Source organism: Drosophila rhopaloa, unplaced genomic scaffold, assembly GCF_018152115.1.
Source record: "Drosophila rhopaloa isolate 14029-0021.01 unplaced genomic scaffold, ASM1815211v1 contig_115, whole genome shotgun sequence".
In the NCBI taxonomy this organism is placed as follows: domain Eukaryota; kingdom Metazoa; phylum Arthropoda; class Insecta; order Diptera; family Drosophilidae; genus Drosophila; species Drosophila rhopaloa.
Window position 1 is genome coordinate 2389046 of NW_025334990.1, and position 26636 is coordinate 2415681.

The window sequence follows — 26636 nt, forward strand, 5'->3', positions numbered from 1 at the left end:
CATTTTAAAGTATAACGGAAATGCCGACGCACAGGACATCTGGCCTGCATTATCAACGGCCAACTGTTCCCAGTATCCCAGCATCCCAGTATTGGGATGACGATGGAGGGGTCCCGCGGGGGATGGGGTCTGCGCAGAATCAGCATCCACAGTTGTCAGTTTCGGGGCCTCCTGCAAGTTGGCCACATCCAGCTCCCATCAGTTGCGCGTCGGGCTCTTAACGGAACGGTTCACCTACTCCGGAATGCGGTTCTCCACGAGATCGGAGCAGTGCTAGAGGAACCACACAACCCACCTGCAGGTGTTTGGCGCCAAGTTGCCCCAGAGAGACAAATTGTTTATCTTGTGTCAAGTGCTGTATGACCGCCCTTCAGTCAGCCCCCCCTCCTCCTCCAACCAACCACCACCCACTTTAACTCCAGTGAAAGTTTGTTGTCGCCATCGCCATCGCCATTGCCATTGCCATTTTGTGGCTGCCGACTGTGGAAAGTGCCTAACCGAAACAGTTGGATCCGTGCGGTTTCGGGGAGCCGAAATCGGATGACATTATCTCCCACGGGCCGCGGGTCTGTTGTGGTGGAGCAGTGAAGCAGTGGGGCAGTGGAGCTGTGGAGGTGAAGTGGAATGCTGCCGAGTGTGACTCGAAATTAAAAGCGGAACAAGGCGTCGCACCTTAGGCATGCATCTTTAATCAGGCCCCAATGAATTTCCGCGCGAAATGTTTACGGCCTATGAATAAGCAATGAAATAAGCGCTCCCGGGCATTTGTCATTTGGCAAAGTGAAAATTGAAGTGACTGTGAAAATTGCGACAAATGTGCGCCAGTACGCCGGATTAAAGCAGTTCTAGGCAATCCCGGCAATCCGGGCATAATTTCTTCTTAACTAGGTAAATATTGGGTCACGTTCGACAGTGTATGAAATGTGGGGCTCTTTCACACCTGTTACGACTTAATTACGGGCTGGCTAAGTAACTGAATTATTTACCTGGAATGCGGCTCGAGTGGCTCGAATGGCAGTATATTTGCCAAAGCAGAAGTACAAATAGCCAGCGGGGAAAATGTGTGTGTCCAACGGGCCAAAGTCCGATGTCCGCAGTCCGGAGACCAAATACCAACCAAAGTCCTGGGTCCGCAGGACCAACTGGACTAATTCCCCCCGAGGCTGGTCGAATCGGAATCCTTGGGCGGGGCAGTCATATAAACGAGAATGAAAGAATGTAATTGCTTTTGATTTATCTCACTCTCATCGCCAACAGAGGCAGCAGCGGGCGGGCAATAGAGTGGAAAGCCATTTATTTGGTGATTTCCGCTCAGACCTGGCAAAATATAACTAATTCTGATAAATTATTACACAGATGATTATTGATGAACACTAATTTATTAAGTCGAAGCTCTTTGGGGGCTGATGGTATGTAGGTGAATCGAGGTCCATAAACCTCAACTTCAACTTCAACCTGAACCTCAAAACCTTTCTTTGACCGAACACAAAAAAGGGAAATGGAATTTGGAATCATAAAATTATTTATGAAGGAATGCCTGCGAGGGAGAAAAGACCTTTGGCATTGCCTTTTTTGGGTTTGCGGCCAACTTATTCGAGAATAAAGGGAAAAGTTTTACTTTTTGTGGCTGAATTATACATTTGGATGCTTATTTGCTGGCCGTATTATGTGAAGGACACGTCTATGAATTTATTTTTCACCCAGCTTTAAAATGCCAACTTTCCTGGGTCAGGACCCCCAAAAATTCCCACAGGAGACGTGGCCGGAGAGTAACTATTTTGTGCTTCATTAGGAAGGGTAAAAAGTCATGAATACCAGATTAGGTATATGATTAATGGTGGAATCTGACCGTTTTAGTTCGCCAGATTTAAAATGCACACCCACATAAATCAATTTCTGAAATGCATTGGCACAGTGCAGCGCTGCGGGATTTCCGATTATGTGGCTTTGATAACCGCATCGATTAATCAACGACACTTTAATGGCTCTTCCCCGATTCTGGAATGTAAACGCCGTGGATGAAACCAGGTCCGAGCACTGCGCTATTGATTGAGCATTTTCCGCAGTTGATTAAATAAACAAATTCTTCGGGGCTATCCAACCATCTTTGCTCTCCTCGGTTATTTTAGTCGGAAATTCATTTCTATACTTTGACGCACTTTCAGAAAAAGTTCTATTCAATTTCAAAGGGATTTTCAGCACAAGAAGCGAATTTTTCTTAGAAAAGCTTTCATATATTCATTTTCAGTTGAAATAAAGGTACATTTGTTCGTATCGTCTCTGTAGCTATCTATAATAAGAATAATTACTATAATCGTGACAAACAAATGATACAAATTGGGTTAGATCGATAAAAGTATATTAATAAAGGCATCCCCTTTAAATAAAATTCTAGGACAACGAAAATGTAAAGTTCTAAAACCTTAAGATTGGGGTTCATATATAAAAAGGTTTTTATATGTGGTTAGTTAAAAGACTGAACAATACTCAATGCCATAGGCTTATGTTGTCAATTAAATCCCAATAAAATTGTTGGTTAATGTTTGTAGAAACCTAAATCGCTATGGGAAATACGTACTTCAAAAGTTAAATTTATGTCAATAAATGGTTAAAGGAAAAATATTTTTAAAACTTAACTTTTTTTTATTTTATTAAGTATTTGGTTAATAAATGGTATCAGAAACTTTAGGCTCACCATCTGCAACATTTAAAAAGCTTTTTATTCATTGTTTCCAGTGTAAGAGTGCAAAAAAAATGGTTCCATTATTTTTGAAAATTAATTGGCCAACGCTTGTGAAACAATTTCCGGTCAGGAATTCCTCTAGCATTTAGCAGGCAAACACGGTCGAAAGGGGTTGCGCTGGCTGGTGGATTGGTGGGATTAGTGGGCGGCGTTCTCCTTTCTCCTTTCTCCGCCCTCGAGCTCTGAGGCATTTTGAATATTTCATTTTCGCATTTTCATATTGACCAACTGGTCAAATAAATTTGAGGAAAACAAATAAACGAAGCAAGAAAGGGGCAGAGGGCGTAAGGATTTTTTAGACAGAAGATGAAAGGCAGAAAGGCCGCCCCGATTTCTGGTGCCCTGCACTCGATCCGCTATATGTACGCCAACACCGACATCGGCCGGTCGGGATTTATGGATTCTGGAATGTTGACACAATGTCCAAATAATTCAAATGTTGTGCGAATCTGCTGAAATATGTTATACATTCATTTACATGCAGATGCGAGCCCTTCGGCTTTTAGACGGATTTGACACGTAGCTGGAAAATGCAGATACAGAATTCAAGTGGGCCCGTTTCGCAGGATGAGCAATGGCTGCACGATGGGAGGTAGATGAGGATGTGGATGAGGATGAGGAGGTGGACGTGGGTGACGGATATATGGAGTTTTTCACCCATGCCATGCATGTGTGAGTTTGTTTGTGTTGTGTGTATTTGCATTTTGAATTCGGTTTTTATTTTTCATTTTTCTGATGTTACTGTGACTGCAATATTCGCTTGAATAAATTATCCAGGTGAGCATGGCTGTGCATACTAAAAGACGGAATATGCCAGATCGGACTTTAAATCAAAGGCAGCTGGTTTGGTAACTTAATTGTCTTCAATTGCAGCAGTTTGCCAATTGCCCCGTGCTAGGATATACTAATTTTCTGGTTGCAAAAGGAGGCGGAACTTCCTGCAGGATAACGCCATTAATTTGGATTACAATTTCATGTTTCATGAAGTGGCGCTCGGCAATCGGGACTATCACCGAAATTCCCTTCATTGTATTCAAATTCCTTTATCCCCTTATAATGTCCGTCCCAGTTTCCATAATGTCTCGGGGTTTACTTTCCCTTCTATATCTCTATTCTGGTCCGCCACCCCCTACCCCTCAACCCCCCTCCCTCCTCCTTTCCAGTCACTGTCGCCTTCTTCGTTCGCTTTATGGTTCATGTTCATGTCTTCTTTATCTAAATCATCCAACTGTGTAAATATTTGCCTCGCTTCCTGCATTCCATCCTCGTTATCCTTAAATCGTGCGTGCCGAGCTATACAAAGACAAGCGAGTGGGAGCGAGAGGGGAATGCAAGGTGGTAGAGAGAGAGCGAGGGGGGAGAGGGGAGTCGGGAGGAGCTCGAGGAGCGGGAATGAATAAAGCAAACCAGCCAAGCGCCCAAGCCATCAGCCCACCGATCCGAAGACCCACCGACTCACTGAGTGAGCCGACCTACTCTACACTGGGTTAAATTTTGCATAAGAAACACAAGGCGGTCGCTGTTTTTGCACAGTGGAAAAAAAGTCTGGGAAAGTAGAGTAGGTTAGCAAAAAAAAAAAGAAGAAACGCGCTAAAATCACACTTTCACTTTCAAGTGAATATCAAATATAAACATTGTTCTTTCATTCGCTCTAACAGCGAGTACCACATTTTTCTGCATTTTTTTGATTTTGCTTTTTTGGCTGGCTGGGAAAATCAGTTGTCCATGAAACGAACCATCACGGCAGGTCGAAACTAAAAACCAAACTATATTTCTTCTTGCTATTAATGTAAATTATATTATCATAAGTTTAAAAATATTAAAAATTTTATATGGACCTTATTCCTGTCTTTAAAAATATACTTTGGATACATTTTTATACCCGTTACTCGTAGAGTAAAAGGGTATATTGTATTCGTGCAAAAGTATGTAACAGCTAGATGGAAGCGTTTCCGACCCTATAAAGTATATATATTCTTGATCAGGATCACTAGCCGAGTCGATCTAGCCATGTCCGTCTGTCCGTCTGTCGTCCGTCTGTCCGTCTCTCCGTCTGTCCGTCTGTCTGTCCGTATGAACGCTGAGATCTCGGAAACTATAAAAGCTAGAAGATTGGCATTTTGCATGTAGATTTTAGCAAGCGCAAGTTTGTTTCAAAATGCCCACAATTGCTTATATACGATTTTAAAAATTTAAATATTTCGGAAAAGTAAAAATGCAGTTTTATTGTGTTTATCAATACCTATCGAAATGTAGAAGAAATTTTTCAAATCGGACCATTCGTTAAAAAGTTATGCGTGATCAAAGTTTCTATCTCCATCTCCCTCGCACTCCCTTTAGCTGAGTAACGGGTATCTGATAGTCGGGGCACCCGACTATAGCGTTCTCTCTTGTTGATAATACAATTGTCACTTAAAGATAAAAAGATAAGTATGATAAGAATGTTACATTTGGGTTTCCACTTAATCCCAAATTTTAAGCTTGATGTCAATTTTGCCTATCTTGTTATACAGAAATTATTTTCAATGGACATATTTGTTTTCCTGGAAAACCTTTTAATTATATATCATAATATTAACAGGGAAACCCCACTTTTGTAACAATGCCGCCTTTCCTACTGCACCACACCTAACATTTACTTAGCCAAGACAAACACAACCGCTCTTCGACCCACTGTGCGTAATTCCAACGGTAAACAATAATCGCAGCATTAATCTGAAACTGCGCACAAATCCGTCAAACTTAGTTGCAAAAGCTGGGAAAACGGCAGAAACCCAGAAAATAAAAGCGAAGGAGACAGCAACGACAACAACAACTAAAACAAGAAGAAAAACACAAACATTGGCGGAGATTTTGGGGCGCTTGAACTGTCATTAATTTTAAGAACTTTAACCCACTTCCGCTCGTTATCGGCCGTCCATCAATTTTCCAGGTAGCTTGGCTTTAATTCAAAAAAGAGGGGTGGGGGGATGTTGCAAAAACAAATAGTTGAAATCATTCTGAAAGGCAATTAAGCAGCGTGACTGAGTGTTTTATGGCACTGAAAATTATACGACTTCTTTAGGTTTTATGATTTTATGCTCGGACGGAGATTCTCAATCGGGAATGGATGCTATCCAGAATTTAATGGGGCGCACTGGCCAATTATCCCTAAGCACAAAGAACAAAATCGGGGTCACCGCTTACGCTCCGACTGTCGTTCAAGTGTACATCTACGTACTTCTCGGGGAATGATACGAGATGAGTTGAGTTTTATTTCGAATACAGTCCCTCTTTCATGCCAGCCATACATATTTGCTGACTGGGGAAACCGATACTCGACACTCGACACTCGAAATGGGGCAAATGTTTGGTTTCCACAGATGGATGAATGGATGGGGGACACAAGATGAGAGTCAATCTCTGACGGCACTGAAACCCAATCCACAAACATGGAGAAAAGGGCCAGGGATCACCGGCAGCTGGAATCAATATTCATAAAGATTCGGCAAAGTTCACTCCTCGGGGTTACACAAACTTTCGATTGTCTTTGGGGATATGCGTAGAAATGGCTACCAACTTTGCCCGGGCTTATTTCATTATGGAACTTATCAACAGATTTGAAACAAAATTCCCCCGCACCGCCCCTCCCCACCAACTTTCTTAAGTATTTACAATGTTGGGGCGTTTTTGTCAGCTGCATTATGATAAAAATTTTCCAAAGTTTTCCTTAAGCTTTTTACACGGGCTTACCGCAAGATGTCGACTAAAGGGCCGATCGGGGGCGGTACTTGGGAGAGGGGGGATGGCTTAGCTGAAAACTTGAAAGGGACGAAATCCCTTTGGCCTCAAACTATTATTACATGCTCATATAGATTATTCACATTCTTTCACTTTGCAGTCACCGTCACCGCAACAAAAGCAACAAAGGATGGATTCCAAAGCTGGCTTAAGTGCGCTGGAGGAAAGGTCCCTGAAAGGTTCAGGTATGTGGATTATATAATTGCCGACAACTGCCGAGAATTCGGTGAAGTTGATGAGGCGTACAGTGTGGTTCAGAGTTTTAGGAGCTTTATTTAATTTTGGAAATAACCTTTACACGCACAGAGAATATTTTAATTAAATGTTATTTATGTATAAAATTTAATAAATGTATAAGACATGGTTGATTTTTAAAGAATTATTATTTAAGTTCGTAAATACGATTTGCTTAACATTTTGTTTAATAGTTATTGTTCGAAATCCCTGGTCTAAAAATAATTCTTAGGTCTGTTTAAGTTTTTATTTTCCCGAGTAAATTTAAAATAATGTATTTAATTTATATATATATATTTAATTTATATTTAATACTCACTTTAATACTATACAATTCAGTTTCCAAAATGCTGAGGAAAAGGAAACGTTTATTTATACAAATCTTCACATGAAATTCTATTATAGCGTTCCCTTATTCAACTTAGTCCAAATATTCCTTGAACTATCTCCTAAATTCAGTTTCCACAATAAAAATCTCTTTTATGGAAAACAGATTTGTCGAATTCCCAGAACTGTCAGTCTTCGAATGGGTTAAGCTTATCTGCTGAATCAGGTTGCGATTGAATCTATTCCTTTTTTATTCGACCAAATCTCCCGAATGTCCTCTCAACTGTGTTATAGTTCTGAAAGACAGTGTATATCCCTGTATAAGTAGGAATCGAATCTGGAGGAACGGGGAGCTAGGGAAAGTCAAACAGAGCACGGAGAAAACGATGGAAAAGCCACCACCGTTCTGTTTAACCAACCACCCACACCACCACCTTCATATATGCTCTGGGGGCATTTAGAAAGCCCCACACACTCGCCATCTGAATTTCCCGGCTCCACTGGATGGGGGAAATGTGGATTTTTTCTGCTATTCCACCTTTTCGACTTTCGACTTGTTTACGCAAAAGTTAAGGAAGGACATAAAAGCGAGCGGGCATCCTGGCATCCGTCGTAAAAACTGTCGTCGTCACACTGGCTGATACCGATAGCGATGAGCGCCCATTTCTAGAAACCTGCGTGGTTGGGGGTAAATTTAATCATAAACACACAGCAGTCGATTACGTCATGTGCGAAAACAAAACTATTTGTCGTCTTTGCCTTTCATTTGAACTCAAAATTCGATTCAATCCCAGCCCGGGGAGCTTAGTTTTAAAGGGAAACGCAAAAGAAATCAAAATAAGGGAAGGAAAAAGAAAAGCGTTCGGATATATCCATCAAAGCTGACTTTCTGTAGCTGGCTCCCTTTTGAGTTGAGTCTAATCCGAGCAATACTGGAAATTTAAACAAAAAACGGCAACATTGGATTACAGATTGTCGCCGGGGAGAAAGCGAGGGAGGCGGGGAGAAAGTAAGAGAAATGGGCATAAAAAGGGGATATAATAAACAAGCAGGGAGAGCAGTAGCGGATGTTTAGTCCCCGCCCACCGACATGTAAGCTCCTGGGCACAAGTCGACTTTTTTGGTCCTGTTTCTTTTTTATGATTATTTTTACTTTTGTTTCGGCTAACGAGACGCATTCCGTGGTAATCCGTCCCCGGGGAAATGTTAAGCCAAAAGGAGCCGCCGGGCGAGGTATCATTGGTGTCCTGTCGAAAATCGCTTAAATGGACCATCAATGGTTCGGCCACGAGCCGAGAAATTGCCAAAGACATTAACACTGACGAAATGTTGATTAAACCGGCAGGCCCTTTGGGCCATATTGAAATGGTCAACGGTCAGCGAAGGGAAGTCTCTTGCTGTGAAATTGAATAATTTGCGCATATACATTCATACACTTGACTCCCACGTGACCTTTGCCTAAGTCTACACAAAGCAAAAATCTGGGTGAAATTGGGGAAAACTTCTGGCGAAATGTGTCTTCAAAGATTACATTGATTTTTAGCCATCACCATTAGCAAACAAAATTGTCAACATCGGATTTCTTGGAAAATATGTTATTTTATGCTTGGAAATAACTTTTTCAAGAGTTTTCTTTTGGCATTTCACTCGGTGCCGATAAAGTCCCTCGGGATATAAAAACACAATTTAAAGATACTTTTGAAGTAAGACGTGACCTTTTCAAGTTGGTTAGTCAGAAGTGCCTTGGCAAATTTACACAACACCATTTCTGGTCAAAGATTACAAAATCAAACACTAATGTAAATTAGGGAATAGTGTTAGGAAATATGTTACAAGGGCGTTTCAGAAGGGATACATTAATATTTACACTTCAATTTAAGTGTGTCCTCTTGAGCTAGTGCTTATAGATTCCTAAGGGGAATTCAGTAGTTTTAAATGGAGTCTTTGATTTCATTATTTAAGAAGCCGAAACTTTTCTCATGAAATCTCGGTAGACTTCTGTCTCAAAAGTTCCGTGAGACCAGTGATTGTTTAACTTGGTTTTTCTTCGTGCAGGCAGGTTGCAGAGGTTGGGGAAATAAAAGGCTTATATATCATGCCCAAGACAGCGTCATCGCTCTGAAGAGGGTTTTTCCAGGCATTTTCCGGGGGTCAGGGGTCGGGACTGGAGGCTGGGTGTGTTGGCTCAAGTGCCTGCCCCCAGGGCAGCGACTGAGAAAAACGGAGGACATGGTCCACGGACTCAGGACCAGTGACTCCACTGACTAGTAGGCAGCGGCAGTATCAGCAGCCCGGGCAGTGTTTTCCGCTTTTCCGGACGAGCAAATGACCCGGAAAGGCCAAACGAAGGCGGCGCGCAAAAGGAAAATGTGGAAAATATGGCATCGGGCGGGGCGGCAAGCAAAACACAGGGAATAGGCAACAAAAAGTGGCAGCGGAAACAATTGCAGTGACTGAGCAAATGTTTAGCAACCTGCCCCAAGGGAGAAAAGGCGGAAAAGCCAAGTAAGCGCCCAGGAAAAACCTGAAGGGGGAAAGGAAATGTTAGTTTCTAAAGTCTGTGGCTGCGGCAAGTTGATATTTAAATCTGATTTACACCAGCAAGTGCTTAGTTAAGTGCTTGCCATTCAGGACCTGAATCGCTGCCAGGACTGCCGCTGCATTCTGACTGAAAAATCCCAGGGGGCGGGGTCACCTGGTGGCCTGAAATGCATACCTAATTACGTTAATGGCCGTGCCGGCCATAAATTAGTGGAGATTAGGCGGCGGCGGCGGCCAAATTCGCTCGCACCTTCTGGCCAGAACCGAAACTTTGCCAAATTGAACTGAAAGGGGGGCAAAAACTTTCGGGCGATGTGGGCGGATGAAATAATTATTGTCATGGATGGCTGTGAGCGAAAAGTAATTATTATTATTATTGCTCTTTCGAGCAGCGCCGGTAAATCAATAAATTTACATAATCATTGTGTAAAAGACCAATTAATGGCGCTTTAAATACAAGATGAGCAAAGGCATTTTTATCCACAACCATGCTGCCTGCAAAAATAATCGATCCGTAGCCCTGGACGACAATTGTGAAAATATCGTTTAATTAAAACAAATATGCATAGATTACTTTAAATAAAAGAGGGAGTAAAAAGTTATTTCAGGCGAATTTAATTGCTGTTGAAACGTCGCTAATTGAAAAGTCTGTGCCGAGGGAAAACAACACAACTTTCCTGGCCTGTCCGCGTTTTTCCCCTCGAATAAGCATTACAAACAATGTTGAATGAAATGGAAATTAATCTAATTTCTGTGGGACAAGCGGCCACAAGGCGAACATGGATATCCTTTTAGGATATTCCACCTCGGACTGATGAGCGTAATTAATCAAGCCGAAGTATGAATACTGATTTCCCAGGACGAGATGCCGTTCTGTTTTCCTTTCAAAGCAGCATAAATATTATGATGCTTGGGTCCGCAATGCCAAACAATTAACACAGATCTGTGCTTTCACCTACTTGCGATTCAGCCACCGCCTGAAATAGCCCCCCCCCCTTTCTCCTTTCACCTTTCTCCACCCACCACCCACCGCCCACCTGGCTGAAGCCCATCAGAGTGCTCTTCGCTGACAACTGCCAGCTACTTATGCATGTTGCTGCCACTGACAAGAAACTGCTGGAGAGACAGAAAGGCCGTCTGCAAGAAGGCGGTGGGCAGTGGGCGGTGGGTGGTGGTTGGGGAAAGTAAGCGGTAAGCAGGTAAAAAGCAAGAGGGTTCCCAGTGATGTCAGATGCAGATTGCCAAACGGAAAGGCTTTGAGAAATGCGAGATTTATTTAAATATTTGGAATTTTAAAACAGTTGCCAACTGTAAGTTTATGCACTGAAAAAAATGGTTTTCTCTTTAAATATTTGAGTTCCAAAAATTGTATTATAATACAATTAGCAAAGCACTATTAATTTTAAAATGTGTTGCCCACAGGCATTGCACCTAAGAATTAATTTGTCAAAAGAAAAAGGATAATTTAAAATAAATAATAAATGGTTGTGTTATATTTAAAGTCTCATAAAGTTTAAACAAATCTGAGCCGTTTAAGAAATCAATATTTTGTTTTTAGGTTGTTCGGATGTATATATATTTAACTAATATAAATTGTTATTTTTGCTTGTTTAGCACTCAGCTAAATAACTTTGCCAAGCAACAGGAACAGATTAATAAATAAGAGTGCTTAAAGAGTAAATAACCATTTGTTTTAAGCTATATTTGTACTTAAGAATTACTGAAATTAGGCTATAAAACGGATGGGGTAACAGCACTGATGCAGGCAAATGTTGCATTCCATGCAAAAGGCAACGACAAAAGGTGTTAAGAAAGCCATTTGGCCTGCTAATGAGTGACGATGCCTCCGAGTGTGTGTGTGTGTGCGAGTATGTGTTTCTCAAGGTGTGAGTCTGTGTGTGTTCCCCCCGCATTCCACTTTCCCCTCCCCGTCCAGCGGGTGTTTCTGTTTGTGTGTCCCCGTGAGTCCTTGCCAGGACTTGAGCCCGAGCTGAAGAGCAAACAAAAATGTTTTCATGTTTGGGCCTGTCAACAGATTTATCCACCCCCTTGCTCCCCTTTGCTCCCCCGCCACCCTCTTTTTCGGGTTTGTATATGTTTGGGTGTGTGTGCAGAAGCATTTTGCTTAATTAGTTACAAACAGCTGAAACTGAGAGAAAGCCCCGAAGAACGAGAGGCGGAGAAAGGACTCGCATCTATATCTATAGCGGTCCTTAAGGCTCCGCCAAATGTTTACAAATGTCGCAGCGTCTGCTGCGGGCAGCTAAAGATAAAGATATCAGATTGGAGATACTACACACGAGGAGGATGCCAAGATGCGGATGCGGATGCGAGTGCGGATGCGAGTGCGAGTGCGGATGTGTGGGCAGGTGACACAAGTCAGCTCGAGATAATCAGATGAACTTTCCTTTTGTGGCATACTTATGAGGGCAGCTGATGGTGTGAATAGTGCGCAATAAATACATTTCCACATACATTTATTCACTAGTCAGCATTCAGAAAATGAATGGAGTGATTTAGAAGTCCTTCCACACCATTGTAATGACACAACTAAATTAACTTCTGGTGAATGCATGTAAATATAACTCAATATATTTAATTCTGATTTAATATAAAAATATTTCTAAAGATAACATAATTATTAGATAAATATTTTAAATATAATTTAATACTATTAAGTTGGATTTTAAATATTGTTTTATTTTCATTATTTTAATTTTATTAAACACAATTTTGACCCAGCAACATTAACCTATGAGCAAAAATAACGATTAAATTAACGTTGTAAAATTATTTATACATGCACATTTCTTTTCATTTGATAGCTGCCAATTTTCCTTATTTTGAAGTAAATATATATGAGGCAATTAATGTAGAATTTCATTTAATTAAATTGACATATTTGAAACCGCGACCTTTTAAAGAGTTACATTATAAAACTGAGTTATATAACCAAAATAAAGCTGTTGGGTAATTAAGTAAAACAACAAGTATAAGTTAGTTCAGTAAACTAACCCTAATTATGAACTTGACGACTGAAGTTTAAAAACTATTTATTACCTTATTTTTTCATTTCCCTTTTACTGCACGTAAGTAATGAAATATGTAAGGGTGGGTACTTAATACTTTCGGCTTTCGCTCGCTGGAGTAACGAGCTTTTCATTTGTTTAATTACTGTTCCTGAAACTTAATATAAAGGGATTCGGTATTAAGTTTAATTACTCGCTTACAATTAGAAAATAATAGAGAAAATAGAGAAATGTAATCTTTACTTATACTAAAAGACTGACCAGTGTTTATTACCTACCATTTATACTTTAGAGGCAGGGAATACATTTCACAAACTTGATACTTTTGGGGTTTCCTTTATTAATTAAAAAATTTAACTCCTTATCCCCTTGAGCATGTAATGCGCCTCCATAAAGTTAAATTCCACGTTTAATTACACGCTCATTAAGCCGAATGCATTTTCCCGTTTGCCATCCCGCAGAGAAACTCAAAATGCTGGACATCACTCGCGACAAGCCGGTGAAGGTGGCCGTCAAAGTGGCGGTGCCCGTGCGGGATCACCCGAAGGTAGGTTGAGGACGAGGATGGGGAGGTGGATGTGGAGCTTGGTGTGGAAACCTGTTAACGGAGGGTAAACACTTTCATTGCATCTTCCTTTGACCGGCCGCAACAGTTCAATTTCGTGGGCAAGCTGCTGGGACCCAAGGGCAACTCGATGAAGCGCCTGCAGGAGGACACGATGTGCAAGATGGCCGTCCTGGGCCGCGGATCGATGCGCGACCGGCGGAAGGAGGAGGAGCTGCGGGGCAGCGGCGACAGTCGCTACGCCCACCTCTTCGAGGACCTGCACGTCGAGATCTCGACCTTCGCCGCTCCGGCGGAGGCCCATGCCCGGATCGCCTACGCGCTGGCGGAAGTGCGCCGCTTTCTGGTTCCGGTGAGTTGAGTCCCACTGACCCTCGGGGAGGGGGGCGACCTTTTTTTGGGGCTTCCCCCATGGCATTGTTTGTGTTTAATACCCATTAATGATTTAAGTTTCGTTCGCTCCACGAGCAGGCAAATGAGCATCTTAAAGTTGCCCGTGTCCCGGGTCTTAAAGTTGTGCCAGCGAGGAGTGCACTCAGACAAAAAGGGTACTCAAAACAAAAAGTACATTCGAAGAATCAACAAACATGAATTACATATTTTGGACATTAAAATAAAGTTATTGAGGAATGCCAGTTTTTTATCGTCATTAAATCAAAAGGTTGTTTATGTAATTACATTAAAGGTGTAGCTGTTTTTCCTTCGTGATGATTAACAATAAGTCTCTAAGTTTTCTATATTCAAAGGTTAGAAATAGAAATTTTTTTTATTCATAAGAAATTAATTTACAATTTATCGATTTTTATTATGATTCTTAAAAAGTTGTCTCCGACCTCATTTCTTTTAACATCGTATATTCAATATAGAAGATTAGGAATTGGAAAAAAAATAATTTTATAAATTACTTGAAGTTTGTGGAAATTAAAGAGAGGATTTAATTGGTATTAAGAGATTAATGTCAAAAGTGTTAAATAATGTAATAGGTCTTCCAGAAATGGAAAAGTTTTCTGTTTAGCATTTGTGTAAAAAGTGTGTGTTCCTTCCAAGAAAATTGGTTTTCTAGAAAGTAATGTTTAATGACCAGTTCTTTTCTTTAACTTTAGAGAACAGTGTTTTGCTATGGCGAAAGTTCCGCGAACTCGCTGACGAGTTTAATTAAAGTCAAATTTGTGAAAGTCACGGGGAAATAGTTTTCAGAGTGTAGGTGGTCCGGAGCGGTGCGGACTCCTCCAAGGTTGTGCTCGTTATCGACTTCAGCTTCCGTGTTCGCGTGGCATGCAGCGAGTTTCCTGCTCTCCGCGCTCGCTGACTAAATTGCATTGTGCTGTAATTACATTTGCCACCCCCTCGGCACTCGAGTGGAGTCCTCCTTTGGCCACCTCCTTGGGGCGGCAACTGGGAACTTCTGGTCTGGCTGGCCTCCTTCTTTTGGCCATTGTGCGGCGCTCGACACGCCAACGCCAACGCCATCGCCATCGCCATATCGCCATGGCCAACATCGCCATTTTGTGGAGCTGTAGTGTGTGAGGGGGGACTTCCCTCAGCTCCTCGCCAGTTCCTCCTCCACTTGAGACACAAATGTTAACCGTTTACTATCTGCAGCCTGCAGACGGGGATTCAGGGATGCAGGGATACAGGGAGATCGGGAGTCCTGCAGGCGGCACGTCCTGGGCATCATCCTCACTTGCCGGCATACTTTATTTATATATCTTCTTTAAGATGCAAGCAGAAATGTGGGGAGTGGACATGGAACAATTTAAGCGGAATGCCGGGCCATCTATCTGGGCTATCCAGTCGTTGCAGTGCCCGTATCCGAGAGATACGGGGAATTACAAATGAGCGCCGTATATCCTGCTTATTGCAAATTATACCTTGAGACCAGGGCTTTGATCTATAATTTTCCACAAAATTCAATTCGCACCTCCCTCCCCTCTTTCTGCCACATTGTTTCGAGACCCTGCCACATAATCAGCAGCTCCAGTTCAAGAGGATCCGGATGAGTTTGAAGTTGGGGCCGGGTAATCTAATATATTGACATCCTGCACGACCTTTGACTGGCATCTGTTGGCAACATTGAAACTGTGTCCTGGTTCCGTTCAGATTCTCTCCCTCTGAGTTATTCCGATCTGATTACACACGACGAAAATTTGCATAGAAATTATTTGATATCCCCAACACGAGGCGGAGACAAAGGCGATGAAAGCCGAAACTGTTTCAATTTAGATAAATTGCTGGGGTTACTTTGAGGTGTGTGTGTGTGTGTGTGTATTTTTTGCCTGCCAAGTCTGTGTGATTCCCATCTGAGACATATTTAAGCCTCAGTCACCTGGCGGGAAATTGTTTATGGCATCTGCAATCACGATTTATGTTCGCCAGCGAGTGCCATAAAAATGCCGTCTTGTGTGACAGTTCTAAGGATACTAAAAACCTAGGAAATGGGAGTGCCGCATACATATGTTGCAAAACGCAGAGATATTCATAAACGAGTTAGTTGGTTAATGGGGTTGATGAAATGTGTATCCACCGGGTTGGAGTTTCCTGCGTGCGTGTATCTATCGCATCCAGGCCCACACCCACAACCCCACCCACTTCACCGCCACCCACATAATTGCATTAAGCACTCGCAGATACCCAGATACACATATGAACACCCGATGTGTGTATTCCGGGGGCAGGAATGGAATCCGCTCGCTCAAAGGGTGTTCCACCGGCGACACATGAAACGTGGCTGCGCACAAACTTTTAATTGACATCCAATAAAATTCGCATTTATTGCCAACGACGTTGGCCAGGGAAACGTGAATTAAATTTAATTGCCCGAGTGAGGTGTTCCCGTGGCACCACCACTAATCCCGCCAGTGATGGACAGCATCTTTGTTTCCCAGAAGTGCTGTATGCGGTAAAGGATACGAGGAGCCTGTTACCTCAGAAAAAGAAAACTCTAACTATCCTCAGTAAAAAAACTTCGTACTATCAAGAGGAAAACTTTCATACCTCTCTTACTTTAATATAACTTTATTCAAGTAAGTTAATTCTGGACTTAAGAACCATATTTCTCATTGACTTTAGTGTGCTTCAAAAATTATATTACTTCTTGAGTGGAGAACAGTTGAGGAACTAAGAAAATAATTAGGACAATTTTAATTTGATATTTAGAAACATATGAACTAAAGAACGATACTTTTGCACTTAAATATTGCTTTGGGTTTTAAAACAAGTATGCCAACATCCTAATCCTTATATCCAGAACAATGTCTCTAACTGGGAGTGGGTATTTTTTCATCCTTACTCCCTCTAAATTACCTTTGGGAGTTAAAGTCTTCCCATTCCGATTACTGAATCGCTCATCTCTTCGCCGCAGGACTACCACGATGACATCCGCCAGGAGCAGATGTGGGAGATGCAGGCGCTGACGTCCACGCCCGCCCTGGGTGCCCACGCGCTGGAGGACTCGCAGAGTCCCACCAACAGCAGCGGCAATCAGGTGGGCGGCGCCACCACCTCCTCCTCCAATGGGGCCAGTGGGCGTGGCCTGGGCGGCGGACTGGCCGACATGGACACGTCCAACGATGACAAATCGGACGATGCCAGCGGCATGGAGTGCCTGTCCGCAGTCGAGAAGCTCGACTGCTCGTCCAGCTGCGCCAGCCTGGGCATCACCGGAATCACGACCATCAGCACCACCAGCTCCGAGCATCCGCATCCGCACCAGCACCAGCACCAACACCAGCACCAGCACCACGCCCACCTGCACCCCGCACACGCCCACGGAGGCCAGCAGCAGCAACAGCAGCAGCAGCAGCAGGTGCACCACCACCAGCAGCACCACCACAGCCACCAGGCGCACTTCCACCAGCTGCTCCAGCAGGCCCACGGCGGAGCAAGTGCAGCGGCGGCGGCTGCCTGCGGGGAGCACCTCTCCGGACAGGCGACTCCGGCGACGGCGGCGGCACGTAAGTGGACTCCGGCCGTAGTGGCTTTACGGGAGCTCGACCATTAATTGGAAATTACTGCTCAGCTGCCGCTGATGCAGTGCATGAAAGAACCAATGAACATAATCCAGATGCAGTCGAGAGTGGAGTCGATTCAGGCTTTTATACTCTTTCAGGGGATGTTATGCATTTGAGCAGGACTTTTACATTATCACGTAATTTACGTAACTACAGTTTATAGGTGGTCTTATTTCTGTGCTAGTTTTTATATTAGAGCATAGAGCACTCAAAACTAACGCAAATCAAAACTTAAAGCGGGAACTCAGGTCATATAATCTAAAAACAATTACAAAGTTAAAAATAACTAACTGACAGCCAAAACATTATTTATAAATCTTTTTAGTTAAACAAGATTTGATAAATTTTATTTTGATAATGTCACTCACTCAAATTTTGCTTTAAGCGTTGAACAATAGTCTTTACGTTGGCGTAAATTACTCATACGACATGTTGTGCCAGTTACACAATGCAGTAAATGTCTCTTCACAAATTCTGATTTATTGTTTCAGATTTTGACATTTGAGATCAGGTATGATTCTCAAACCGCTCAAATGACAACATAATTGTATGCAAAATCAATAATTCAGACAAGTGTTTTTACCTCATAAGCAGAAATCAGACAAAATCTGAAGTGAGTAACCAGAATGTGTAAATTGGCCTTTGAATTATTTGATCAACAGTACGTATGAGTGATAAACCTTAAAGCCGAACCACCGACACCAAAACTCTGTTTTACGGGGAGTAGAACCTTTAAATTTCCATAGCATATATGAAATTTATTTATATGATCGAATTGTAATATATTATCAATTGGGATAGCTCTTCGAAAGGGCATTTTAAGTTTAGCTATTACCAAACCCAGACTTCGTTCAAAGTAATCCTCCAGCTGCCACTCATCCGGTTCTCTCCTCTGTCCGCCGTCTATCCACCCACAGTGCACACCACAGCCATGGCAGTGGCACTCCAGCATCAGCTGACAGCCGCAGGAATCGGAGGACTCCTGAAGCCGGCCACCGGGGTGGGGGTGGGGGCCACCATGGCCGGCCTGCCCACCACCCAGGCGGGAGCCGCCGCCCTGCAATTGTCCGGCGACGGGGAGTCATCCGGATCGACGCTCACGCTGCTGGAGCCACCAGGCTCCGCCCTCCTGCATCCCGCTCTGCGCAACGTCAAGACCATCAACATAGGTGAGTCCTGAGTCCTGAGTCCTGTGTCCTGTGTCCTGGCAGCTGAAGCTTCGGCTGCCATCCTCAGCTAATCTCGGTTACTGCACGGAGAAAACTCAATTGCCATTAGGCGGTGGTTAACGACATTTTTGAAACTATTTGTGCTCTATAAAAAATGATTACTTTTAAAATGTATGTAACAGTAGCACATTTTTACAAGGTTTTTCTATAGCTAAAACAATAACCATTTCCATTACCATTACTATATTATTATGATAGACTAATTTTGTTTGTTTTTTAATCAAAGACCTTAAAAATTGCGAAATCGATTAGTAAACCATTTTAATATTTGACTTAAAAGAGCCAGTTAAGTTTATCTCAAATTTATTTCATTTTTTCATCAATTCAAATAACATTTTTATGCTGAAATTGAGCTTAACGTTAATGTAGTAAGCGAAAAAAGTTTAAGTGTAGTTCCATAGCTCGAAGTGCCCTAAGACGAATTAATTTCTGTAACTCGAAGTTTCTCTAACTCAAATTTTTACGTTACCAGATAGATGTTTTAATTAACTGAATGTGAAAAGGTTGTTAGCACTGACATAATTTTCTTTCTGTGTATTAGGTGGCGGCCTGGGAAGGAAGCGCCCCCTGCTGGGGGTTCCCCGCTCCGGAATGAATCCCACCAAGCGCACGGTGATGAGTCTGCTGGCCAGGGCCAAGAATTCGCAGGCACTGCACTCGGTCCGCCAGCCGATGGTGACGGCCACCAGTTTCGCTGAGTGAGTTGCCACCACGGAAACGAGCCACCACGTACTCCGATGTTGCAGGTTCGACGGGGGAGCCAGGCACTCATTTCCATTCGCTTTGTTTCAGACCCTTGCAGATGCTGGCCTCGCCCTTCATCATTCCGCACCAGGCGGTGGACCAGCCGATCCTGGCGCTGTCGAAGGAGGGACTCGCCCAGGGCGTCTAACCCAGTGACCTGCTCCTCCTGCGGCTGCCCAGATAGACCAATCTGACCGATTACCACCTGCCCCGCCTCCCAATTGCGAGGATAAGCGAGAATCTCGAGGAGATTAGCGAGTACTTCTAAGCGATGTTTGCGTAGCTGATGCGTACTTTCCACGTAGTAAGGCTATACCGATCTTTAGGGACTAACTGTGAACTTATCCGAGCGAAATCTCGAGCTCGTGCCACACGATTTTATTTTTTACAGAGAATAAACGGAGCGTCTATTTGCAATGCGATGTTTTATTTCCACAGATGCAAACCTAGGCAAACAAAATCGAAACGTTCGATCTAATGGAACAGAGTTTAAACTTTAAACAAATTGAAACCTAAAATTAGTGTCAAATTAAAAAAAACGAGAGCAACTTCAATAGAAATAAATGTAAACGCAATTACTTTAAACAAATTACTTTAAATAAATATACACACAAATACGAATGCGAATGCAAAAACCGAACACGAGTACCATAAAAGATATATATACAATACATACGAACACGTATACAAGCATATACAAAAATATAAATATGTGTGTACTTAAATCTATATTAACTTAAGATTAAACCAAACGAAACTACTAAATTAATGAGATAATACAATAATTTTAAAGTATTTTAACAGCCACAAAACGAAGACAAAGTCAAGCCGAAAAAGAGAAGAAAAGAAGAGAAGAGAAAATAAAAGAAAGTAGAAGGATATAGAAAGTTGAGGTAGAACCCCCGATCAGAGAGATCCCACCGCCTTCAGCTTGCGTTGCCTGATTGATTCCACATTGAGTCCCCTCAGATCCAAAGCTACAGCTGATAGATATGATAGTTCGGTTTCAGTTTTAGAACGGGAAGTTTCAGAACATCGAAAGCAGCGATCGCCTATAGAGTTATATTTTTGGTTCAGATTATATATACACGCACTTAAGGATAATGTATGGAAAGGTCTTTGGTCTGAGTCTAGCTAGATGTTCCATCCCCTCCACATCACTGCGATGCTTCGATTAAAAGTATGAATTGATATTCAGACTATGGGAATCTGATCTCACAGTTGGCTGTCGAGTACTTTGGGAGCCACTGTACCGAGCAATCCAGCAGATAGTTCCGATTTCACATCGAGAGTTCACTTTAGCTACCCAGTTACTTTGTTGACTGTGCACAACCCACATAGCAAATAAATAGTACTTAAATAGCGTTAACCGATATACAATAACAAACATTACTCAATAAATGTTCACAGAAAGTTTAATCAAAAAAACAAAACGAATATTTACAGCGTAAAGTAAAAGTAAAGTTAAAGCAAAATATTGATGTTCAAAGAAAGCAAATCCGTGAAAGGTCCTACTCATTAATGTCATTAATGTAGATGTCAAATATGCAAAACGAATTAAATAATTAAACCAGTCTTAAATGTGAAAAATTTCAGCAAAAATCCACCACAACCACCAAATACCACACAAACCGCCACCACCACGAACACAGCTTCGAGCTATTCACAAATAAAATGCAATATTTTAAAAATAAAAGTTAAAGAGTTTTACTCCCTTATTTTGATGGCAAACAACAAGGGAAAGTGAAGTTCCCCTTAACTCATAAAAAATAATACAGAAATGCACTCTCAGGAGAGTTCGTCCTTTTTTTAGCTATTAGTTCCGGAGATCCAGTTTTATCCAGCAGATTCTTCTCTGTGGTTAAGTTTTATGTGCCCCCCTTTAACTATCATAAAATAGCTCAGGTAAAAAGGGAAAAAGCGGATGGATGAAGGAAATATGAAAAGTTTAATGCAACTTCGAGGTAAGGCACATTCATTCATTTGTATACAGAAACAAAATATAAAATACATTTAATTTCTCTCTATGGTCCAAGGTTAAAATTATGATTTAAAGCGAGAACACAATGCTGAAAAACTGTATAGAACTCTATAGTTATATAACAGCTATGGGATATAGAGATCCGATATAGTTTTGGTTCGAAATTGGGATAAATATGTATGTATATGTATATGGCGCAGTTTTAAAACTTTATGTGGGTACAAAAAAATCAATTACGTAAGTTTTAAGTTTATTTTTTTAACTCAGCTTGCAAACGGTATTGAAACCGAATATATATACTTTATACGGTTTGAAATGTCTCCCTTACTGCGATACAAGCTGCTGACCAAATTTACAATGCCTCCTGCAAGGGTATAAGATAGCTTAAACATTGTTTATGGCCAAAGCTCCAACAAATCAGCTTGAGTTTCGGTTTTTTGATCAAAACCCTGGTTAATAATGGTCAAATCTTTGAATGTCATTCCTCGGTGGATTCCCATCCCTTATTAAAAAAGCGAAAATCGGTCAAAAAATACATTTTTCCGAAAAAAACTTAAGAATTACTTCAAAGAATTACTTTCTAAAGCCCGACAAAATTGACTCGACCCTCGGTTAAACTTGATTAAACATATTTATTTTTATGCTCAATACATAGTCGCCCGCTCGAGCCAACTGTCAGGAAAAAGCCGGAGGAAGTACCTGCGAGTGGTCTCGAGGAAGATCAGGAGTGCCACGAACGGGTAGATGGTATAGAGGAAGAAGCCAATGCTGAAAAAAGGGGACCAATGTCAGGGTACGGAGGTCATGCTGCCAGAAACACCCACTGGAGTTCGTTGGTCCCGTCCAGTCGCAGGCAAACAGTGGAGTCCATGAGGCACAGTTGCACGCAGAGGCAGGCCAAATAAAGGACGGCCAGGTTCAGCCGCCAGTTGGCAAAGCCGTGGGTCAGCAGATTGGCACGTCCCGTCTTGGTCAACACCAGGTTGGTGCACTGCATCGCGACGAGGCTCATCAGGCAAAGGGAGGACACCTGGCACTCCAGTCGCTGGCGAGCTGTGATGGTCTGCGGGAGAATCGGAGTGGGGGTCAGTTGGCTGCCGTTCATCTATACTTATTTATACCCATTCCTGGCCGAAAGCATCGGTGATGTCGTTGACCGTGTCGTCGTGCCACTTGATGTGCAGACCCACCAATGTCCTGGGCAGGAACCCCTTGTCGGCCATGAACACGAAGTAGGTCATGAAAACAGCGGCGGCTTCTATGGTTCCCACAAGGATGAGGGACACGAAAAGTAGTCTAAGGGAAAAACATGAGTACTTGGACAAATAATTTTAGAATATATTTTATCGCTATTGCCAATTAAAAAAAATGATCTATTATTCTTTTGCACTGAGTTTTGGACTTTGATAATATAAAATTATTATTACAGAAATTAAATTCCTGTTATTATATAACAATAATTTGATTGACAAATTATTTCCTTTTTTAAACTTATACAAAATAATATCATTTATTTTATACGTCCAATAGAAATTTTAGACATGAAATTTTTCTGAAAGGAAGCATAAATCCTTTCAGAAAGACATATCCTTTACTTACAAGCTTTGGTGGAAGAAGAATCTATCTTTAAAACATATTGCATGATATCAATCTGATGCTGACATAAGCACAACAAAATGATAAAAAGGCTAAACCTTCCAACAAAAACGTTGACAAAGTCAAAGTAAATTTCTTAAGATTGTTAAAGATGCACCTTTTTTACCGGCAAAATCTTCAAAAGAATAAATGCCACAAACAAATTTAAGGCTTAAAATAATTCATTTTATAAAATTTTTCCAGCATAATTGATATGCATAATATATTCAATTTAAATAAATGATGCTTAAAGTATTCAGCCGTTTAGCTTATTTAATTGAAGTATGGACACAACAGTTTTTGTTAAAGTAAAACCCAATACACATGTTTTATGAGTACAAACTTACCGACTATTAAGCAGAAAGTCATCGTATACTTTGGGCATCTGCTGCATCATTTTCTCCTCTGGGGGCTCATAAATCAGGGTCATGGCAGGTAGCTATGGGAAAACTCGATGTTGTTGGACAATTCAGGAGTACCAAATTTTATGGGACCCCGACCCCAAGCCCACTTACCAAGTTCACGAGGAAGGCAAGAATGAGTTCATCCATGATATGGATGTGAAAGGGGACCCGGAGCAGGAAGAAGGCGGTGTAGACCAGAAAGGTGGTCGTGTTGGTGGCCATGCAAAAGACCAGGGCCTTCTTGAGATTCTCGAACAACAGACGACTTTCGCCGACCACACTGACCAGGGTGGCGAACGAGCTGTCCAGCAGGATGAGATCGGCACTGGCCTCGCACATGACGGCACACCCGTACTTGGCCGCGCCCACATGGCCACTCCGCATGGCGGGCGTGTCATGGAGCGTTCCCCCGATGACGGACACCACTGCTCCCAGCCGGCGACAGGCGTCCACTATCCAGTGGAGCTGCTCCGTGCTCGCTTCGGCGCACACCAAGTCCCGCCGAGCCAGGAGCAGCTGCTCGATGTGCCAGCGCTGGTGGTGTGGCTTCTCGTCCGCGTACTTGGACATGTCCACTATGTCCGTGCTGGGTATGGATGCCCTGCCCCTTTGCATATCCCAGGGTGCGGAGAGGATGCCCACATCCACGGCCAGCGCCTTGGCCAGGTTGCGTTTGCGTCGCGTCACGACGATCAACTTAATGCCCGCCGTTCTGCAGCGAACCACTGCCCTGGGAATGGTGCTCCTGGGCGGATTGTATGTGGCAATCATGCCGAGGAACCTCAGCGAGAAGGTGTCCACCGCCAGGTAGTCCCGGTACCTGTACTCCCCGCCCTCCAGTCCCGTGTTGGTGTTCACCTGCGAGAAGCGCCGGAACTCCAGCTCGTTGCTCAACTCCTTGTAGGCGAAGGCGCGGACGTGGCGACCCGCCTCCAAAAGCCCATCCGCCAGGCTGAGTATGATGTCCTGCAGCTGATTGTCCAGCGGCAGCTCCTCGCCACGGAGGGCGAAGGTGGAGCACCGGCGGATCACCACGTAGCAGTGGCCCTTCATCAGCAGGATGAGCTTCTGCTGGCCATCGGCATCGCGAGTCCTGTGCACCGTCACCTGCATCTTGTCCGCACTGGTGTAGTGCTTGTTGGCCACCTTCTCGTGGTCGCGACGCAGCTGATCGATGTTCGGCAGGATCATCAGACCGAACTTGAGCAGGGCCATGTCGAGGATACTGCCGTACATGTCCTTCTGCATCTTGGGCACTCCGATGTTCCCCGGACAGATGACCGCATCGTTGCAAAGGATCGAGGCCCGGATCAGCTCGATGAATCGTGGACCCTGGGCACCAATGTCTATATTGTCGGCGCTCAGCAGTCCCATGTCCACAAAGATCTCGGACACTCGCATCCGACGCCTGGTCATCGTGCCCACCAAATCGGTGACGATCACGGTGGTGAGGCCCACTGTGGTGGTGCTGCGGAGGTTCCTCACATAGCACTGCTTCTTCCTCATCAGCGTTTTCGTCCGTCTAATGCCCCAGTAAAGGATGAAGGGCACGTAGAAGGGTGTGATGGCAAGCAGCAGTGAGAGATTGACCTCGTACACAACTTCACCGCGCTCGAGACCGGTGGTGCAGACCAGGAGGATGGACACGACGAAGGTCATCACGATCATGTAGTAACCAATCTAAAAGAAAGGTAAGGAGGTGGCGGGTAGTTCCCCAGGACTCATGCACATCACTCACCTGTCTCTGATGCCTTTCCACGCGACTCGGAGGTCGCTCCTTGAAGCTGAGTGCCGCCATCGTTCCCACATCGGTGTTCTTTCCACAGGCAATGGCCACGCCGAAGCCAGATCCCTTCATGGCATGACTGCAGGCGAAGCCCACGTTGTTGAAGCCCCACTTTGAGTGGGTTTTAGAATTCATGACGAGGCTGGCTTAATTCTAGAACTGTCACAATGCCAACAGATATCTGAGATTTTAGGAATATGTATATTGACTCTATGATTCATGCTTAAGAATTATGCTGATCATTTGGAAACGAGCTTGAAATATAGCGTAACATCCATGAGTGATAGAAATTACAGATAAGTACCCATTTAATCAGTACATTTTGAATATGTTCAAACTTATTATTGGTTCTTGTTTCATAAGAAATGAGTATCTTGACCCTATGGCTTAATGTAATAAGGTATTGTAATAGAATCACTTCGACTTATAGAAGATTCGAGTTTTGAATGTTCGAGCTATGGAAGACAACTGTATTACTAAAATGAAAACCCCCATCTTCAACATTGAGAGCAATTTCCAATAACAAATTTATAAGTATGTATTCTTAAAACAGTTGCTTATTTCTGGAGTTATTAGAAAAATTGAATTTTAATTTAATTTTCAGTAAAATGCAGTGGCTTATAGGTCCTGAAGGTATTCAATTCGGGAGAATCGCTGCCGTCCCTCATTCGACAATGGAGTGACAATCACGGGCTTTGAGTATCCAGTCAGGGCCACATTGTTCACCTCCAGACCCGAGGAGCTGAAGATTCGGAGATCGGCAGGGAGTCGCTGTCCATAGCTGATTGGCACTATGTCACCAATGACCACGTCCTGGGTGAGGATGATTTCCTTTTCGCCATCCCGGATCACAGTGCAGTACATGGGCATCAGCTCATCGAAGGCCACGACCATCTCCTCGTTATCGTCGCTTTGCAAATGTATCACGAGTCCTGCGAGAAGGAAACTGAAGAACAGAAACATTCCGACTATTAGAAACTCCGGATCGGTTTTTTCTTTCTGATTGTAGTGGGTTTCATATACAAAGTATATGGTAAAACAGGCCAGGGAACACAGCAGAGTGAAGATGCCCAAGATGCTGAAGCAGTCCTTTAGGAATTTCCAATACCGCACATCCTGTTGAAGGGGAAGCGGCAGGACATTCTTGCCATTCCGTGCTAGCTTTTTGGCCGCCACCTCGGCGGTTAGACCCTGTCGATAGAACCGTGGTTATTTATCACCTGAAGTCGTGATTTTGCGTATCTCACCTGAGGGACATTCGTCTCCAATCTGGCGCAGAGCTCGTAAAATGGCCAGATGTGCAGATATGGGCCGAAGTACTCCAGCCACAATTCATTTTCCGTCTGACGCACTCCCTCCTTTACCTTTTTCTTTCCTTTGCGCCTACAACACCTACACCAACCAATCCATTTCGAGATCTGTTTTCGCCAGAGCACCATGTTTACGGAAAACTCTAGGCAATTTGTGGAGCTGTGTTTTCGGCATGTAGAGCTGGGAAAATGGCTCGTAAAACGGCCATCAATGTTCTCACACAAACCAGCCTGCGACTTCCAATGTCACTCAGTCCGCCCGGAGTCACGGGTCAGGGGTCAGGGGTATTAGGGGTCATAACGGTGGCAAGAAGCAAA

General features: G+C 43.2%; 3 protein-coding genes across 3 annotated transcripts; 1 reads left to right on the plus strand and 2 right to left on the minus strand.

Annotated features, from left to right (window-relative positions):
* The first annotated feature begins 222 nt into the window (after positions 1 to 222).
* On the plus strand, positions 223 to 20840 carry LOC108038266 (homeobox protein abdominal-A). Its single transcript, XM_044461899.1, has 8 exons — positions 223 to 888; positions 6624 to 6708; positions 13116 to 13201; positions 13308 to 13571; positions 16581 to 17172; positions 18147 to 18398; positions 19000 to 19156; positions 19251 to 20840. The coding sequence occupies exons 2-8, from the start codon at positions 6654 to 6656 to the stop codon at positions 19348 to 19350; spliced, it is 1506 nt and encodes a 501-aa protein (XP_044317834.1). The 5' UTR covers positions 223 to 888; positions 6624 to 6653; the 3' UTR covers positions 19351 to 20840.
* Positions 20841 to 21827: 987 nt separating this feature from the next.
* LOC108038289 (sodium/potassium-transporting ATPase subunit alpha) lies at positions 21828 to 25143 on the minus strand. The gene is made up of 6 exons (XM_017115060.1): positions 24961 to 25143; positions 23334 to 24902; positions 23166 to 23257; positions 22305 to 22479; positions 22008 to 22246; positions 21828 to 21951 (listed from the first exon to the last, which is right to left on the minus strand). Exons 1-6 carry the CDS (start codon positions 25141 to 25143, stop codon positions 21828 to 21830), a joined length of 2382 nt encoding a protein of 793 aa, XP_016970549.1.
* A 483-nt stretch (positions 25144 to 25626) lies between these two features.
* LOC108038274 (sodium/potassium-transporting ATPase subunit alpha-A) lies at positions 25627 to 26465 on the minus strand. Its single transcript, XM_017115036.1, has 2 exons — positions 26256 to 26465; positions 25627 to 26199 (listed from the first exon to the last, which is right to left on the minus strand). Exons 1-2 carry the CDS (start codon positions 26445 to 26447, stop codon positions 25627 to 25629), a joined length of 765 nt encoding a protein of 254 aa, XP_016970525.1. The 5' UTR covers positions 26448 to 26465.
* Positions 26466 to 26636: the final 171 nt, after the last annotated feature.

Excerpts from the sequence above, each read along its gene's own strand:
- LOC108038289 (XM_017115060.1), bottom strand. The coding sequence starts at position 25,143 with ATGAATTCTAAAACCCACTCAAAGTGGGGCTTCAACAACGTGGGCTTC. Across the intron at positions 22,480-23,165 it reads GACTTTCTGCTTAATAGTCG|ACTACTTTTCGTGTCCCTCA; the intron begins GTAAGTTTGTAC and ends TTTTTCCCTTAG. Across the intron at positions 21,952-22,007 it reads GACGGGACCAACGAACTCCA|CATTGGCTTCTTCCTCTATA; the intron begins GTGGGTGTTTCT and ends CCCTTTTTTCAG.
- LOC108038274 (XM_017115036.1), bottom strand. The coding sequence starts at position 26,447 with ATGGTGCTCTGGCGAAAACAGATCTCGAAATGGATTGGTTGGTGTAGG. Across the intron at positions 26,200-26,255 it reads TGGAGACGAATGTCCCTCAG|GGTCTAACCGCCGAGGTGGC; the intron begins GTGAGATACGCA and ends TTCTATCGACAG.
- LOC108038266 (XM_044461899.1), top strand. The coding sequence starts at position 6,654 with ATGGATTCCAAAGCTGGCTTAAGTGCGCTGGAGGAAAGGTCCCTGAAA. Across the intron at positions 13,202-13,307 it reads CCGTGCGGGATCACCCGAAG|TTCAATTTCGTGGGCAAGCT; the intron begins GTAGGTTGAGGA and ends CGGCCGCAACAG. Across the intron at positions 13,572-16,580 it reads TGCGCCGCTTTCTGGTTCCG|GACTACCACGATGACATCCG; the intron begins GTGAGTTGAGTC and ends TCTTCGCCGCAG.